Source organism: Balaenoptera musculus, chromosome 2 (genome assembly GCF_009873245.2).
Source record: "Balaenoptera musculus isolate JJ_BM4_2016_0621 chromosome 2, mBalMus1.pri.v3, whole genome shotgun sequence".
In the NCBI taxonomy this organism is placed as follows: Eukaryota; Metazoa; Chordata; class Mammalia; order Artiodactyla; family Balaenopteridae; genus Balaenoptera; species Balaenoptera musculus.
The window spans coordinates 38,673,894-38,691,788 of NC_045786.1; the positions used below are offsets into that span (position 1 = coordinate 38,673,894).

At 44.7% G+C, this 17,895-nt stretch overlaps 1 protein-coding gene across 3 annotated transcripts in view; it reads right to left on the reverse strand.

Moving 5' to 3' along the window:
- Positions 1-17,895, reverse strand: part of ABHD2 (abhydrolase domain containing 2, acylglycerol lipase) — a 107,784-nt gene that overhangs the window by 64,665 nt on the left and 25,224 nt on the right. For all 3 annotated transcript variants that reach the window (XM_036841575.1, XM_036841577.1, XM_036841576.1), the window contains one exon: positions 15,402-15,601. In XM_036841575.1, coding sequence (XP_036697470.1) covers positions 15,402-15,595 — 194 coding nt within the window. In that variant the 5' untranslated portion in view covers positions 15,596-15,601. The remainder of the gene's footprint in view (positions 1-15,401; positions 15,602-17,895) is intronic.

Consider the following 17,895-nt stretch of genomic DNA (forward strand, 5'->3'; position numbering starts at 1 on the left):
CTCCTGTGTTGTGGACCCCGTGGCCACTATTCCTTGGCTAACTTCCTTCTTTTGGTGGAAGTCGGCTTCCACTAGCTTCTTGAGAAAAAGTAAATTGGAAAAAAAACTTTTTGAGACCAACTCTCCATATCTGAAAATGTCTTTATTTTACCCTCACAGTAGGTTTAGTTTGTCTGGTATATAAGTCCAAGTTAGAAACCCTTTTACCTCAGGATTTTGCAGGCCTTGCTCTACTGACCTCCAGCTTCTGGTCTGCCATTGAGATCTGGTGTCATTCTGATGCCTGGTCCTTGTGTGTGCTCTATTTCCTTACTCTCTGCAAGTTTTTGGGATCTTGCTTTAGTGCCAGTGTTCCAAAATTTCACAAGAGCCTTGATTAGGTCTTTTTCATTCTCTGGGCTAGGATTTCAGAAGCTCTTTCAATCTGGAGTTTTCAGGTCCTATACTTATGGGATAGCTATTGGGGTACTTCTTTGATAATTTCTTCCCCTTCACTTTCTCTAGCCTCTTTCTGGAACTACGACGATTTGGATATTGGATTTCTTGGACTGATCCCCTAATATCTCTTCCACTTTTCTTTGTTATTTTTGTTGTTACTGTTATTAATAGTAAGTTATAAGGACTTCTTATTCTACCTTCTGGAAGGGATCTTCATTTAATCTGCTAATCTCTTTATTAATCTTCTCCATTTGTGCTCCAAAAGCTCTTCCTGTTCTCTGAACGATGCAATTCTTCTTGCCACAAGGATGTACATCTTCTCTTACCTCTGAGTATGCTCATGACAGGTTTTCTCCAGTTTACTTTGGTTCCCTCCATTGTGTTTCCTCCCCTTCCTTTCATCTGCTTGCTTTATATCTTTGCCTTTCATGTTCAAGGCTTTCGTTACATGTCCAGCAACTCTTGGTGGTCTGCTCCTATGGCAGGAGAGTTGATGCCCAGCTATCTGTCTACATAGGCCGGGCCTGTCAATCTGCGGGTTCCAGCCGCTCTGTTAGAGAACCCCCAAATAGCAGTCTTTGGGACTTTTCCCTTGGGTAGGTTAGTTTCCCCAGAGGGGAGTCCTTCCATCTCCTTGGGGAACCTGGTCATGGCTGGGACTTTCCACGTGCAGACTCTGTGGCCTGGCGCTTCACTACCACTCTCAATGTGCCAGTCTCCTGCCAGGGCGGAGGCAGGGCAGTCACCTGGTTGTGTGGGATGGGAAGACAATGGGGGACTCTCCACCAGTCTTCGTGGTTTCAGACATCTTTCACACCCCATTCTCAGGGATGCCTCATTCCTGAGCCTTCAAATCAGCCTGACTCTTGCAGAGTTCTCACTCTGTGGGCTGGGGTTTCAGCTGCCTTTGCTCCTCTAAGTTAGTTTCTACTTGTCCATCTGCTTTCCACTCATCCGCTCCCCTCTCCTCTCCTATTCTCTATGTTCTTGAGAATTTGTGCCTTTTTTCCCCTTATTATCATTTTAGTGAGGATTCAAGAAGAGGTGAAGATAAACATGTGTTCGATCTGCCACTGTTAATCAAGCCTTTTAGCTTTTCTCTTCGTTTAAATGATTTCTTTGTGTTAAATTCATAGCAGTGGAATCAACATTTTTGCTCCTCTATTTATGATCTGTGTCTTTATGTATTTGCTCAGTAAACATTTATGGAGCACACAGTGTGTGCTGGACATGATCCGGGGCAGTGAGGACACATGGCAGAGAGAAACAACAAGGACTAGGGAGTCAGACAGACCAGGGTCCAATCTCAGTTCTTACAGCTCTGCACCTTTGGGCAAGTCAATTCACCTTGTTGAGTTGCATTTACTTATTAGTTAAAAACTGGAGGGTAGAGGTGAAGAATAATAACACCCATTTTGCAGGGTTGTGCTAAAGATGAAATAAAATATATTGAAATCACTGAACTTGGTGGATAGTAGCCACTCAAGAGACAGTGGTATTTGTTATTTTTGTTGTTATTGCTGTTAATAGTAAGTTATTTCATAATTTATCATGGAATACCAACTAGTAAATAATTTTAATGTAGATGAATGTAAATTCTATAATGGAAGTCCCAGATGCTGTGAGATAACCAACAACTCACTCCGAGTGTGGAGGAGGATACCCAGGAAGGCTTCCTCAAAGAGGTGAAATCTGTGTTCTCTCAAATAAGGAGTCTGTGTAAAGGTATGGAAGGATTCCAGGTAGAAGGAATGACAAGTGCAAGACACAGGCCGGAGAGAACACAGGGTATCAGGAAATGTGGGGTGATTTGATGTGTCGGGAACACAAGGCATGTGGGTGGGAGAGAAGAAGCAAGGCTGATGCTGGACCTCACCCCACAGGTAGCTTAGAGCAGGGGCATGACATGACCAGATTTGTGCTTTAGAAGACAACTTGGTGGCCTGCAAGGTGGTTAGAAGGGTAGAGAACAGATGTGCAGCTATGGGATCAGTCCAAGCAAGACCTGATGATGCCCTGAACTGAGGCAGAAGCAATGGGATGGTGCGGAGAGACAGACTGAGAAGGTTCAGCTGATAGGAGTTAGTGGCTGTGGTCACCATCATACTCCCTCCTCCTGGATACAGGGTGAGTCTGTGTGCCTGAAGTTAGGCGTGGCCATAAGCCCTGCTTTAACCAAAGAAATGGGAAGGAAAATGACTGAGGGTCCCTTCTGGGTAGCAGTGAGTTGTCTCAGCCCTTTTCCCACCTCCGTGGTGGCCATGGAAGCACACATGGAGATGACACCTCCATCAGCTGGGGTCCTAGTGGGAATACAATCAGCAGAGCCCTCCTGCTGGTTAAAGTAAACATGTAGCAGGAGTGAGAAATAAATGTTTTTGGTTTTAAGACACTGAGATTTAGGGGTAATTAGTTACCATGGCATAAACTAGCCTATCTTGACTAATGCCGTGTCCAATTTAATTTCATATTGATCATATTGCCAGATTTTCCTCTGAGTATCCAACAATACTCCATTTTTAAAAGTTTCATTGCTACCAAGGCTGAACATTATTTGGTGTTTATTACTAGTCTTTCCTCTTGTGGAAATTATCTAGTCATATCCTTTACCCACTTATCCACCGAGGTTTTATAGATGTCCAAATATTCTTGTGTGAACTTGGTGTACATGATGCCCTTTGTCATTTTTACAACTGGTCTAGCTAATAATGTTAATATGAAAATAGCTACAATAAAGCAGCTATACTTACTGAAGTCTTACACATGCTAAGCGGCCTATAAACCGTTTCACATGCTGTCTCTTTTTATTCTCATACTGAACCTATGAAATAAGTGCTCTTATGCCCATTTTACGAATGAGGAAACAGACACTCAGCAAGGTGAAGTGGCCTGGCCAGGAAGGGGCAGAGCTGGCATTTGAGCCCAGGCGGTCTCACCACAGAGCCCGGGCTCCACATCTCCCTGAGCAACAGCTGCTAACTTCTCCCTCTGCCTGGTGCCCCGGCACTCACCTTCCCAATCTTGGGGAAGACCTTCATCCAATCTGACTTTCTCCTCTAGCTTCCTATTTTTTCCCCTTCCTTTCTTTCTCAGCTTTGGTTACCACACTCATTTTTTTTCCCCTCAGTTTCTATGAGCTGACTTCTTTTCTGACCCTACTACTGAAAACTCACCCTCAAAAATCCCTGATTCTGGGACTTCCCTGGCGGTCCCGTGGTTAAGACTCCGTGCTTCCAATGCAGGGGACGCAGGTTCGATCCCTGGTTGGGGAACTACGATCCCACACGCCGCACGGTGCAGCCAAAAGATTTTTTTAAAAATCCCTGATTCTTCCTGGCCGAGCTCCAAGGCCTTTGGTCAGCGCTCATTCTTCCTCACTCTCTGTGGTTTCTGACACTGTCTCCTGCCACGCCTTCCTTCTCTGGCTTCTATGGCAGCCAGGGCTCCTGGTTCTCCTCTAACCTTTCTGACTGCTTATCTCTGGCTTGCTCACCGGCTCTTCCTCCCACCCTCACCTGCCACAGCCATCGGTCCTCAGCTTTCTCTGCCCCTCTGTCTTTCTCTCCCCCACCGGCAGCCGCTCTGGGATCTGCATGTCAGGCCTTAAGCTCACACCTAAGCCACACTGTTGCCACATTTGCACCTGGGCACAGGTACATCCCACAGACTGCCCCAAACTAAACAGCTTTCCCCAAGAAAGCAGCTTCCCTATTGGACTTCTCTATTTCTGTCAATGATTCTATTCTTCTCTCAACTGCTCAGTAACCTCTGCATTTTCTGTGATTCAGCCCTTCCCGCCAATGCCCAAGGCCATTCCATTATCCACCAACATTTGAGTGATTGATGCCATTGATTCTACCTTGAAAGGCATCTGGAATTTGTCCTGCCCTTCCCTTTCCTACCACCACTAGTGCTCATGGGATCAAGTCCAAACACCCCCTTTCTGGGAATTTGAGACTCCATGTGATCTGACCTCCTCTTTCTCCCCTGAAGACCTGGGGCTCTCTGCTGTAATCAGACAGCTCTTGTCACACCAGATCATGGCATAGGGGGAAGCAGCTATGGCGACTAGGCCAGTGATGGGGCCAAAGCACACTAGCAAACAAAATCAAGGGCACAGTGAACAAAGGGCAGAGAGGGCGGCAGGTCCAGAGGCTATACAAAGAGCACCAAGGAGATGTTTGGGAATTGCAAGAGAGATGGTCAAAGTCCAGCCAAATGAAGATCCTGGAACTGGGGCGACAGGAGCAGAGCGGCTGTGGGGTCAGGGCACAGCAGTGACAATGAGGAGACATGCCAAGTCGGTGAGGACTCCATCATCTTGTTATGCAGGCCAGCTGGCTGGGAGGCTAGCAGGACAAGGGCAGAGATGTGGGTGGGTGAAGAGTGCTGGCCCGGAGAGCAAAGTCGGTTTTCTACCGGAAGCACTTGCTTAAAGGATGGATTTCACTGGCTCATGCTCACACCAACCTCTCTGTCCTCTCTTCTTCTTTCCAAACCAACTCATCTTTCAGGATCACACAAGACCTCAACATCCAAGCCACCATAGTACCATCTCCCTCTTTCCCTAAACTCCTTTACCACTTACCTGAATTCCTCATTCTGACACTTAATCACCTGGGTTCCTACCAAAACTACCTAAAAACATTAGGGTGCACTGACTCTGTGCAAAGCAGCAGCCATAAAGAATAAAGGAAATTTTAAGATGGTGTCTCTCCTTAAGCCTCTCAGAATACAGAAGAGAGATACACACACGGAAAGATATCATTTACATCCCTGTTGTTAGGTAGGCGCCAAAGGGACAGAAGAAGAGTGAAAGTCAGAGAATGCTGGAAGAACTAGGATGTGAGGAGGCCTTGAGGGATGAAGAGGGCTTTGATGCTCAGAGGAGGTGGAAATACGAGAAAAAGGGTTCTGTGTGTATGGGAGGGGACGAGTGTGGTATACACACAGAGAACAGACTGGAAGAGCAGGTTACTAAATATTAACTAACTTTAAAAAATACATATTTATGTATTCACTGAGAAGAATCATCCTTTATTGAAATGCTAAGGAAGGAAAAGTCTGTACTCTTATGGCTTGGCAGATTTCAAGTTTAAAAAACATACATGGGGAATTCCCTGGTGGTCCAGTGGTTAAAACTTGGCTCTTTCACTGCCGTGGGCCCGGGTTCGATCCCTGCTCGGGGAACTAAGACCCCACAAGCCATGTAGCGTGGCCAAAAAAGAAAAAGAAAAAGAAAAAGAAATAAAAAAAAAAAAAAAACATGGAGTTTCTCACTTCATATTAATAAGGAATTAATGTTCAAGCTTTTGTTATCTGGCTGAAAACACCAGTTCTGGAGAATTTGGTGCCACATGTCAACAGGAAAGTCAGGTTGGTTGGCAATGGCATTAGTACTCAGTGGAAACATGGAAAAACACACAACCTGCTGCTTCTTGTGGACCTCTCTGTTCCCACAAGGCCAGAGACGGTTTGGGATCAACCACTGACCTCCAGGCTAGGAGGTTTCCCAAATGCTCCGGATTATAGACTCTTAATGTCTACCTCAGAAATTAAGCCCTCCAACTTGACGCCAAGGCACCCTCGCTGACCGAGAGCCCTCACTCTATGATTAGAAACGACATGGGGTGGAGATTTAGGGTGGTTCACAAGCTGCCACAAGGGCTGACTCATTTCCAGGGCTTGTGGTGACACTGCACCGCAGGCAGCCGCCTTGGGCAGAGGAAGTGCTTGCTCTGAGGAGGACACAGCCCTTGAGAGAGGGCACTGCTCAGCCTGGCAGACAGTTACTTGGGGTGGTAACAGGGATGGCATCTCATCCAATCATGTGAAACATCAATTCGTTAAGGATTACAGCTTTCTGTACGAGTAAAAGCTTCGCTTCCTAGAATTTCACGGAGGGGTAGATTTCCTTAGAAATCCAGGAAGATGCTTTCCTTGAGTTAACCACCAAGCAGATTCTGATCCTAAAACCCAGTCCCCCCCAACAGACTCCATTTGCACAGAAGGTATCCTCGAGGCTGCTGCAGAGAACTGGGGGCTTCCAAAATAGGTCGCTTTACACACCGCTGCTTCAGACAAAGATGAAGTAAAACTGCAGTCAGCTCTTAACCCTCTACACCGCTGGATGGCAACAGGGGCAGTTAGAGTTTAGAAATCGTATTTATTAACCCTCTAGAACACACTTTCAAAGTCAAGTTGTTGTCTTAATTATACGTCACTAGTAAAGCATATACTGCTTTGTAGTATCGAGCGTACTGTCATAGTGAAGGGAGCTGTGCCGTGGAGCAGGCAGACAAAAGGATTAGTTTGACATCGAGCCTAGTCTGGGAAAGACTGAAAGAGAGGGTGACTTGGCAATGGGACCGGCCTTGCACGGAGCAGAGGCCCACTTGCCCATCCATATGTGCTGGGTTTGACACCGTTGTGATGGAATCAGCTGTAGCACATGCTTCTTTTGCCTTTTTGAAGGCATGGTAGAGCCCTGAAGAATAAACTCAGGCATGATGAACAGGGGAATAGGTTGGTCATACGTTTCTGGAAACTGAAATTGACTGCTTTAAGGAGTGCACGGCACGTGGGAGATGTGCTGCCTTCCATCTGAACTAAATCAAAGAAGTCTTGAATATTCTGGATTTGGAAGCTTTTAGATCTTTCAGCAATTCCTGCATGAAGGCACAGAGTCTCTAACAAGAAGCTACAACCTGTACCAAGGTTAGATAAAGTGGATGAATTTCTCCACAGGCTCAGCTTGCTCATCTTAATTCAATACAAGAGGCCTCAAAGATGGTAGCACTTTCCTCCTGGCCTCTTGGATAAGTGACCTACTAGGGCAGAGACAGTACAGGTGGGCAACAGCCAAGAGTTAAATTAAACCTGACCACTGGCGAACTGAACACCTACCCCTAATGCATACCCCCTTATAAAAACCTCACCATCTGATGGCAGAAGACAGTAACAGAGGGTGGCCAACGTATCCCCGTTTGTCTGGTACTTCCCTGGTTTTAGCATCGGAAGTTCCATATTCTGGGAAACCTATCAGTCCTGGGAAAACCGGGATGTTTGGTCAGCCTAGTAACAGAGGACAGTAGCCAAGGTTTAACAACTCAACTTTCTCACCTTGACCGCTTTGGTTTGGGCCATGTCATCAGAAACAAGCAATTTTAAGATGAAGTCACCTGAGAACGTGTCCTCACTGAAGCTAACCATCAATAATCAGTCTCAACAGAGATGATTTTGAGTCTTTCATCTTTCAAGAACTCTCTTGTAATGTAAGTTTCCCAAAAATGTGCTTGAAGGTCTGGTGCTTACATAATAAGCCCACCAGAGCACTACAGATCCACTTATCAATTGTTAATGGTTTACCACAAGCATCTAAGGAAATATTTACACAGTTCTTAAAATGGGTAAAATCAGGTCAAGAGAATTAAGACTCTTGGCAATTAGGAGATTATCCTATAAAAAGGACAAAGCTTTAGTGTTCAGCCAAGGAGGAAAGGATCTAAATCTGATTTGGAATGTCTCTGGGAACAAGAGGGAATTAAGAATTTAAGCCCAAGATAATCAAATTCTTTTCAACTTTAACTCACTATAAATAAGCAGTGCTGGCTCCAGAATTTCTACCCAGGAGGGGCCTAGGGGTGACAATCTGACTGGAAGGGGACATGTGAAGCTGCTTTTGCATGGTGTTTTATTTAAGACTGAGAAAACACCAATTGTCTATATCCAAGACCCTTGCCCTAGCTTCCCCTGTGATGCTGCCACTGCAAATAGACAGTAAAATAAAAAGGAGGCAAGGAAGGAAATGGGAAGGGGAGTAGGAGTTTATATACGGAGTCCTTTGCCCTTTAGATTTGGAAAATAATTCCATATACCGCAGTATCAGAGAGATCTGAATTAGTGCTTTTCTGTTGAGTACTTCTAATTATTTAATATGTCCTTGGTACATGAGGACAAAAATAGTGTATCTTGCATATATATATATATATATATATATATATATATATAGTATTTTTATATATAGAATCAGGCTTTTATTTGGGGTACATATAAGAAAAATGAATATTACTGTTAGGAGGGGAATGTGTACGACTGCAACAGAGAGGGAATTGGTATTGCTTGAGAGAAGAAATAATTAGGAAGCACAGTTGTGCAGAGACCAATAACATTTTTTGTTTTTGTTTTTGTTTTTTGGTTGTGCCGTGTGGCATGCAGGATCTTAGCTCCCCGACCAGGGGTCGAACCCACACTCCCTGCAGTGGAAGCTTGGAGTCTTAACCACTGGACTGCCAGGGAAAAATCCCTAAAAACTTTGTTCACAATGAAAAAGTTTTTAAAAATGACCTTTTAAAAATACCTCCCAACAATGGAGTCTCAGAGAAGTAGATCTTCAAATGTTCATTAACCAAGACTAACGGAGGACCACTGGCAGGAAACTAAAAATATGGACTAATTATGATGAGAACAACATTTCAATAGGATTCTTGTTTGGAGTGTGTACTCTTGGTGAGTGAGGAGAGAAACAGAAAAAAACCACAGAAGATGAACCCATTACGATCCATGGAAAGGTCATGGGGTTTCTGCCATTCTCTTATGAGTGTCTGAAGCAGCTTCAAAGAGGAAATGCTCAGAAAGGGCACCATGGCATAGGTGAGTCAACTACTATTTTTGACTTGGTGTTGGAATGGGTGTGACCCTCTTCTTCAAGTTTCAGGTATCTCTCAAACTCACAGAGAATAATAACATCCAGTTCTTATTAATACAGGTGGCAGCTGGTTGCAGAAGAAACTCATTACCTTTTTGTCTCTGGGGAAGAAAGGACCCACAAACATGTGGCTGAGGTTTTGATCACACTGCTTCCCTTCTCCAGATCCTGTAGGGACTCACAGATGTCTCTTGCATCCAATAAAAACACCTCAGCTATCCGCTTTCAGGCTTGTCTATTAGCTAAGTGCTCCATCACATTCCTCCTAAATGCCTTCATCTTCAGCTCTACCACGACCCATACTGACAGGCCTGCTAATGAATGAAAAAGCAGAAGCCTGGCTTCCCACAGGGAATATATACATTTTAATAGCAGGCTTCCAGAGATGGGGCACCTGCTTCCTGCCTTCGTTTTCTAACCAGGACCTGGTGATGGAAAATACAAGGGAAGGGCAGGGGCTGAAAACTGCCTTTCTGCATAGACCTGGGGTTGCCCTGACTTAATTTAAGACCAAACAACCAATCTATCTTCTTTCAGAGACAGCATGGTGACTTCCTAATAAACAAAACTTGATCGGAGCCGAAGGTACACCTGATTCCCTGGAGAGCCCCTGAGCAGCACTGATTGCATAAGCTGGAAACAGTGTGGTTTCTTTCGCCTGAGCACGTGGCAGTCACCAAAATGGGAACATCCCTCATCTACACCTGTCTATGGAAAACGAGAGACAGAACGGCATTATACTTAAAGATTTGGCATTGCTAGGAATCCTGTTCTGTCTGGTCAAGAGTATGGCTCTTGATTTGGGGGTACATATACTCCACTGATGAAGAAAAGAGACAGACATAGATCCCTAAAGAACAAGATGAAATGTGCTAAATGGACACAGAAGCTACATGCTGGGGAAACACGGGTAGGAAGATGGAAGAGGGTCTCATTCTGGCTGAAGAGGAGTTGGAGGAGGTCAGGCAAAGTTTCTCAGAATTGAAGTTATTTAAAGTTTTTCTTACAGAGTAAGGAGGTATCTTGGTGCAGAGAGAAAGAAGGGATTTGGGGGAGCCAGGGATGAAAACCTAAGGGGCAGGCACTTAACGGGCAATGGGAGAACGCCATGAGTGGTAAGGCAGGCCAGGTAGGCTGGGGTCACACTGTAGCACCCTGGGTGCTGGCCTGCTTGAAGAACCCAATTCAAGTGGTATTGTGACATAGTGGGGCAGAGGCAGGGAGGTGACTCGGGATACTCCTATAAAGCACAAGGGAGTGGCAGTTACATAGGTGAATATATATGCAAAAGGCCCCGAGCTGTATACTTAAGGTTTGTGTATTTTAATATATGTAAATGATAGCTCAAAAAAGTCCTTAAAAAAAACAAAAGCCCATGGGATCCAGTGTCCCCTTGTCTTAGAGCAAGGGGAGTGGGAATAGTTAGGAGAGGGCAGATACACAAGAAAATCCTTCTCTTTGGGTTCTTGCCCTTACCTTGTAGCCAGGGCTCCCCAACCCCAGGGTCCTTCCCGCAGGAAACTCTTGCGGTGCTTGGTGACAATGCAGTGGTCCTAGACTCAGAGGATGTTAGTGCTGAAAGGGTACTGCAGGAAAGCTACCTGTTTCATTTTATTATTTTAATTTTAATTTTTTTCTGGCTTAAGTAGCAGAAATTATTTCTCACAATTTTAGAGGCTGGAAGTCCAAGATCAAGGTGTAAGCCAATCTGATTCCTGGTGAGAGCTCTTTTCCTGGCTTGTAGAAGGCCACCTTCTTGCTGTGTCCTTATATGGTAGAGACAGAGCACTGGTATCTCTTCTTTTTCTTACAAGGGCACTAATCCTATCATGAAGGCCTCACCCATATGACCTCATTTAACCCATATTATCTCTTAGAGGTCCCATCTCCAAATATCATCACATCAGGAGTTAGGGTCTCAACATATAAATTTGGGGAGGGACACAATTCAGTCCATAGCACAACCCATTTCCCAAGCCACACTGGGATGGTTCAATGTGAGTTAGAATGGGAAAAGAGGTAGTATACACAGCCAGAATAATGGGGTCAATCAGCCCTGTTTTTTTCATGCATTACAGTTAAAGAATTACTATCAGAAACACTCAACCTTTTCTTCATGGCTTAAAACTAGAGATATGTGTAAAGCATAGCTCTAGAATGTTCCCCTCTTCATGGCTCTGTGACTTCTAGTCACTGAGTCATTCACCCCCAACAAAAAGCTGGGGTATTAGAAGTCTACGTGGTGTCTGCCGCATGTATAAATAAAAAGAATATTGATGCTGTCTTGGGTAGTACTTTCCTATCATAGCTTCATGATGAGAAGTAGCTTTGTAAGACTGTTTCATTTTATACACAAGGAAACCAAGGATCAGAGGGCCTGTCACTTGGTCCAGGGTTCTCCAGCTAGTTTAGAAGAAGACCTCAGTTTGTATCCTAATCTACATTTCAAATCAAGCCTTTTTCTCTACACTACTGCTGCCAACGGCCATTAGGAAATCTGAATGGTTGACAGAATTCTGAAGCTGTTAAAAATCAAATATTAGAAGATATGTAGGAGTATGGATAAATGTCCATGGTATACCAAGTGTTTTGTTTTGTTTTAATTTTTTGACTGTGCCACAAGGCATGTGGGATCTCAGTCAGTTCCCCCGCAGGGGATCGAACCTGCACCCCCTGCATTGGAAGTGCAGACTCTTAATCACTGGACCGCCAGGGAAGTTCCCAGGGAACACAAAGTGTTAAAGCAGGTTACCAAATGCTATATATGCCCCTGACTTTGTTGGGGGAAAGTATCTGCAGCAGAAAAAAACCCACAGGGGTGATGACCAAAGTAGTAATGATATGAATCTCTGAGGAGGAGACTTACAGATGATTTTTGTATGTTTCACTTTATTCTCCATTTAAAAAAATGAATATGCATTAAATTTTTTATTCAGGAAAAAACGGAGATCTGTATCATCATCTACATTTTCTCATAATACTGATATGAGCTTTTAGTTTGCTTGTTTCACTAAAAGCAAACACTTCTTGAGAACAAAAAAACGGAATTGCTAGGTAAATATTGATCTGTTGCTAAGTGAACAAGAGACATATCATCCCATCTTAGAAAAGTTTTCTTCCAGACATTAAAAGGTTCACTTCTAATGTATCTTTGGATAGGTGATCTCAAAACAGATTTAAAAACTGACTTCAGTGCTGAAAGGAGGGAAAAAAAAAATCCCTATTCTCCTAACAGGTTTTCGATGTTCACCTTTCACCGACTTTTTTTTCTACACCAGAACAGCAAGAGACTATGTCCTGATTCCGGACATAAGTCATAATAACTGGCCACTTTCAGTCGGGGTTACTGAGTAACACCATTAACTTGTTGTAAATCAATTAACTGACATTTCTAGCCTAGACGATTGTTTGTGAAGGCTGCAGACAGGCTTCCTCTGGGAAAAAAAATCTTCAAAGTCCCAGGAGAAGCACTTTTACCCATAACAGATATGTTTCCTGCCCTCAGCTTGAAATATATGGAAGGCTGTTACAAACACGCCACACAGAGAAAGAACATCAAGGCCACTGGCTTCCGACAGTAATTAAAATAGAAAGAGGGTCATGCAGGAATCGGAAGGCCACTCTGGGGCCAGTCCTGCTAGAGACTCTTGTCGTGGGCTGGCCCCTCACTGCTCTCAGCTTCCTCTCTCTCACCTGCACCCTGAGAAAGGTCTCTGTCCCCCTCCCTGTGGATAGGAAGGAAGCCAGCTCTGGGGTCACAGACTTGGGTCCAGTCTCCGCCTCTGCTACTCCTCATTTCCCCATCCTTAAAATGAGAGGAAAAATGAATCCAACCTCAAAGTTGTTAAGAGGATTAAATGGCATAATGCCTATGAGAGATACTCAAAATTTTAAATGCAGTAATGTGGATGAGAGAGTAACAGGAAAATATTTTGGTGATATGCTACGTGAACACAGGATATAGTTTTTCCCAAAATTAAGAGTATAAATAAAAAATAAGAACCTAGTTAAAAGATGGAGGGGAAAAGTGAATCCTTTTGCCCTTTAATAATCATTTGTCACGATCAAGTCAGAGAATGTGGGTGTTTGGCATTTAGCTGTTTTAAGTAATGTTCCAATGTGCTCTAGAGGGCTGGTCCTGTGCTCAACAGGACAGGTCTTGGAAGTACATAGTTTCTGGGGAATTGTCACAGCCACCTTCAAACCATAGCTGAGTCCTAAACATGCATCAGTTCTGCCTTTAACCTAGGCTGACCTCCACCCCTCCTTGATTTGTGTTCACCAGGAAGGAGCGTGGCAACTGGTTAATGAAGGGGGTGGTGGGAGAGGGTGGCCAGAGCCATGAGGTCCAAGGAGACTGTGACCAGGGATGCACTTCCATCGCAGGAGGGAGGGTGGGGGCAATCGCAATAGAGGTCACGTAGCGCCAGGACAGTTCCATAGGCTCATTGAGAAAGAGTGCCAGGAAGGGGAAAAAGCAAAGAGAAACTATTGGACTTATGTCTCTGGGTATTTTTCAAAGAAAACAAGAAAAGAGGTCAAGAAAAACCCCTGCCAAAATCAGCTTTTTTTTTTTTTTTAAACACTTTGAACAATTAGTGTGGAATCAAACCTTACGTGATGTTTATCCAGAGCCTGGACAGGAGCAACTTTCCCAGGGCTTCCTCTAATTACTTAGGAACCAATGCTGGGTGGAAATGTGTACTCATCTGCCTATAATCTTGTAGCTCTTTTAATATCTTGGTTTTCAAAAGCTCTCTACAAAGAGAAGACCTGGGAACTGGGTCTAACTGGGTCCCACTCAATCTGAAATCGGGTGCAAATGTTCCTTGCCAGATGAGTGAATTATCTAAATTAAGTATGGAAGAAAAATGCTGGACAATTTTGAAAACATACCGATTCTGTGTATGCTCCTCAGAGAGGAGCGTTTTCAATGCAAACACTGCTTGCTAAGAACACCACGTCCTTGATAGTGGTTGTGGAGCCTACTGTAATGTAAAGTCCCTTCAGCAGGGGCGGGTCCAAATTTACTATGATGACATTTATATGGTACATGTCAGTCCACAGGTGTTAGGCAATATGACGGAGTTATAAGTCTCTCTCGACTTGATAGCAACTTTTTGGAGTCATGGCATTATTGTTACAACTACGAGCAAACTGTATACAAACACCCAAAACACCTGCAGCCCACAGCTCTTCACCCGTGGGTAACAGCACATGAAAATGAACTAGACAACCAAAGAGGACAAAGCAAGAGCCCAAACTCTCAGGTGTCTCTGCTGCCCATCTGCTCTTAGAAGAGAATCATTCACCCAACAGAGGTGGTGAGAGGTTATACCGGGATAGAGGGAAGAGCTTCTGCTACTGTCCACTGAGTATTAGAAACTTTGTTAGGTGCTCCGGGGACACGGTTGGGATAAGACAGCTCTCCGAGCAGCGTCCATCTGAAAAGGCACACCTGGCAGAGTGGACTAAGCTTGAAGAGGCACAAACAAGGTGAAGCAGCAATGACGTGGAAGGAGGAAGGAACTAAGACCCCGGAGAGCGTGGACTGCTTCACGTGAGAGGCTTGTCCCAAGCGCTGCAGGAAGACGGAGTTATTCAGAAGACATCAACAGGGGAAGATGTCACGACGCATCTCCTGAAAACAGCACGTGTGATGTGGAATGCAGATACCCTTTGTTTTACAACTACAGTTTCCTCTATCAGAAGCAGTGCTCACCCCTGCCACCCCCAAAACACAGACCTGGGGCTTCTGCAGGGAAATCTGGTTCACTTGCAATGAAAACCCTCTCTTTAAGTGGATTCTCTTAGTTAATGCTCAGTATATTTTTCAATAAGGCAGAGGGACAGTACCCAATGAATGAGCCTGTGCTTTTTTTGCTCATTAATTATTTTGGGTCAGGATGATTTCTCTGTCTTAGAACTGGCAACAGAGCATTTGATATAGGGCTAGAATATTGTCTAAGCTTTCTGTATCTACCTAAAAATGACAACTGTTTTCTGCAAAGTCCTTGTCATGGATGATGACACCACACCGTGGAGGAAGGGATGTTTCCAGGCAACAAAGATCTGAGGCTGTCTCCTACCCGCCAGGATTCAAACGCCAGGCTCCTATTGAGACGGTGGCTACTTTAACACCAATGACACTATTTTACATGGATGCCTTGAGGACACATTGTGAGAAGGTTCTTCTTTGAACACTGCAAAGACAGATGAGCAGGCGGGTGTACAGGTGGGTTTGAGGTCTACTCACTCTTTGGTCAGAAGAGGACAGGACTTGAGCAGGAAGCACGAGAGCCCCGAGTCCTGGAAGTAGAGTTCAGGCGGGGCCGTGGGGCTCTTCAGGTTCAAACACCGGACAATCACATACAGCACAGCAGCCACTGCGGCCAGCTTCACCCCGTCAAACACGGCCGGGAGCTCGGGGGTCTCCAGCATGGCATTCATCTTGATCTGGGGAGCAGGGGTACAGGCAGGTTTAGAAGCACGTGGGGAGGGGAGGAGCCCACCACACAGAGACAAAGCGAGCGATCACCTGTCACGATCCAGATGTGCCCGCAGAACCCACCCTGGCCGATTCCCATCGGTGCCTTACAAGTGCCAACAGACTGGCAACAACCCAGATCACGAACAGTCCTGAGCACTAATAAACTGGGCTGGGTGGTGTTTTTTTTTAATGTAATGAACGTTTATTTCTAAGATGAGAGAATTGGAAAATGCTGAGAATAGCGTCCTGTTGAGAGCAGGAGAAAGGAGTCCAGTCGGAGAGGTACAAGGGGGGCCAGGAGGAGAGCTTTGATTTCTGTTACCAGGCAACCTTGAATCTCTCTGCAGACTTAACCTGCACCTGGAGCACCAGCTGCACGTGAGGTGCTGTGTTTACAGCCTCGGACAGAGACGTGAGATGGGACTGCTGCTGCCACCAGGTGAGGCTGTACTGCCTGCTGGCCTCACCTCTGTTTTCAGAGCAGGAAGGGCCTGATTCAGCCACCTGCTCCTGTGGAGGCGGCCCTGGTGCTGGAGCCAAGTTCAGGCTCAGCCCAGGTCGCAGTGGTTCTTGCTCCTGGGAGTTGTAGGCAGTGTGAAATGGAACTTGGCCACATTTTTCCCCACCGAAGGCAACTGACTGTAGCCATTAGTCCAAAACTGGGCTAAAAGTGGACCAAGTTCAACTGCTAGACCAAAATTAAAAACTGGAGTACGGAAAACGTACATGCATATCTGGCTTTTCCTCTTCTCAGGTAGCTTTATTTTGTACACAGAACACACACACACACACCACTCCAAACATAAAAAACCAAACATCAACAGCAACAAAACTTCATCCTCTTCCCTGCTGCAAGGCAGGAAAACAGAACATCAGCTGTTACCTTAAAAATCAGGGAAACCACAAGCTAACAAAAAGGAGAAACCGGTAACTCTGGCAGCCAAGGTAGCTATGGCAACAGCTTCCCCTGGAATGGTTTCAAGTAGCCTCTGCTAAAAACAGCATGAGAACTCTGGTGGCCAACGGTGCAGACAGAAGAGGCAAGGCAAAACAATCTCTCAAAAACATGTTTGGGGCATAACCGAATGAACTCATTTGAGACCTACAGCCAGGCCAGAGAGGTCTCAGAAGCCCTTTTCTAAAATCGAGGTGATTTTGGCAAATACAGGACCCAAACACACTGTAGACGATCTCTGGCAGGGGTTCCAACTCAGTGAGGAAAGGCAATCAAAGATCCCACAAGTATCATAAGATATCACTCATATGTGGAATCTAATTTAAAAAAAGGAAATAAATGAACTTGTTTACAAAACAGAAACAGACTTACAGATATTGAGAACAAACGATGGTTACCAAAGGGGAAAAGTGCGGGGGTGGGGGTGGGGGGAATAAATCAAAAGCTTGGGATGAACACACACACACCACTATATATAACACAGATGTACAGCAAGGACCTCCTGTACAGCACAGGGAGCTCTAGTCAGTATTCTGTGATAACCTATATGAGAAAAGAATCTAAAAAAGAATGAATATATGTATATGCATAACTGAATCACTTTGCTGTAAACCTGAAACTAACACAACATTGTAAATCAACTATACCCCAATTAAAAAACAAAAAAGATCCCAGCTCCTTAACTCACCATCAGGGCAAGAAAATAATTTTTTAAAATTTATCTGGCATGATTTAGAATCAAGGCTGGACCTCAGAATATACTTTTCAGCTGCATCAACCTTTGACCTTTTATGAGCTGACAGTTTCCTTAAAACTTAACTTCTGGGGACATGTCACCTCACTCCTAGGGCCATGTTCCCCAAAGGCTGTTCTCCAAACCCTTAAAACAAGGATTCTTTTAACTTGGGGTCTGTAGGTCCCCTATGGAATTCTAAGGTCCAGGAACTCCCTGAAATTATACATGAAAGTGTGTGTGTCTGTAAGTTTTCTGGGAAGAGGGTCTGCAGATTTAATCAGATTCTTCAAGGGGCCTGTGACCTAAAAAGTACACAGCACCGCACTCAAAGATGCTCCAGGGGTTCCACCTGTGGCCCCTGTCCCTCATCTCTCCAAAGCCCTGCCACCTATGCCAGTCAAACCGACGAGAAACAAACAACCAAGAAGACACAGCTTGTTAAGAGGGATTTAAAAAAAAAATTATTTTATTGCAGTATAGTTGATTTACAATGTTGTGTTAATTTTAATAGGGATTTTTAAGTGTAGTTAGCGAAGGGCCAAAACCAAAACCTAGCAGGAATTCCAGTT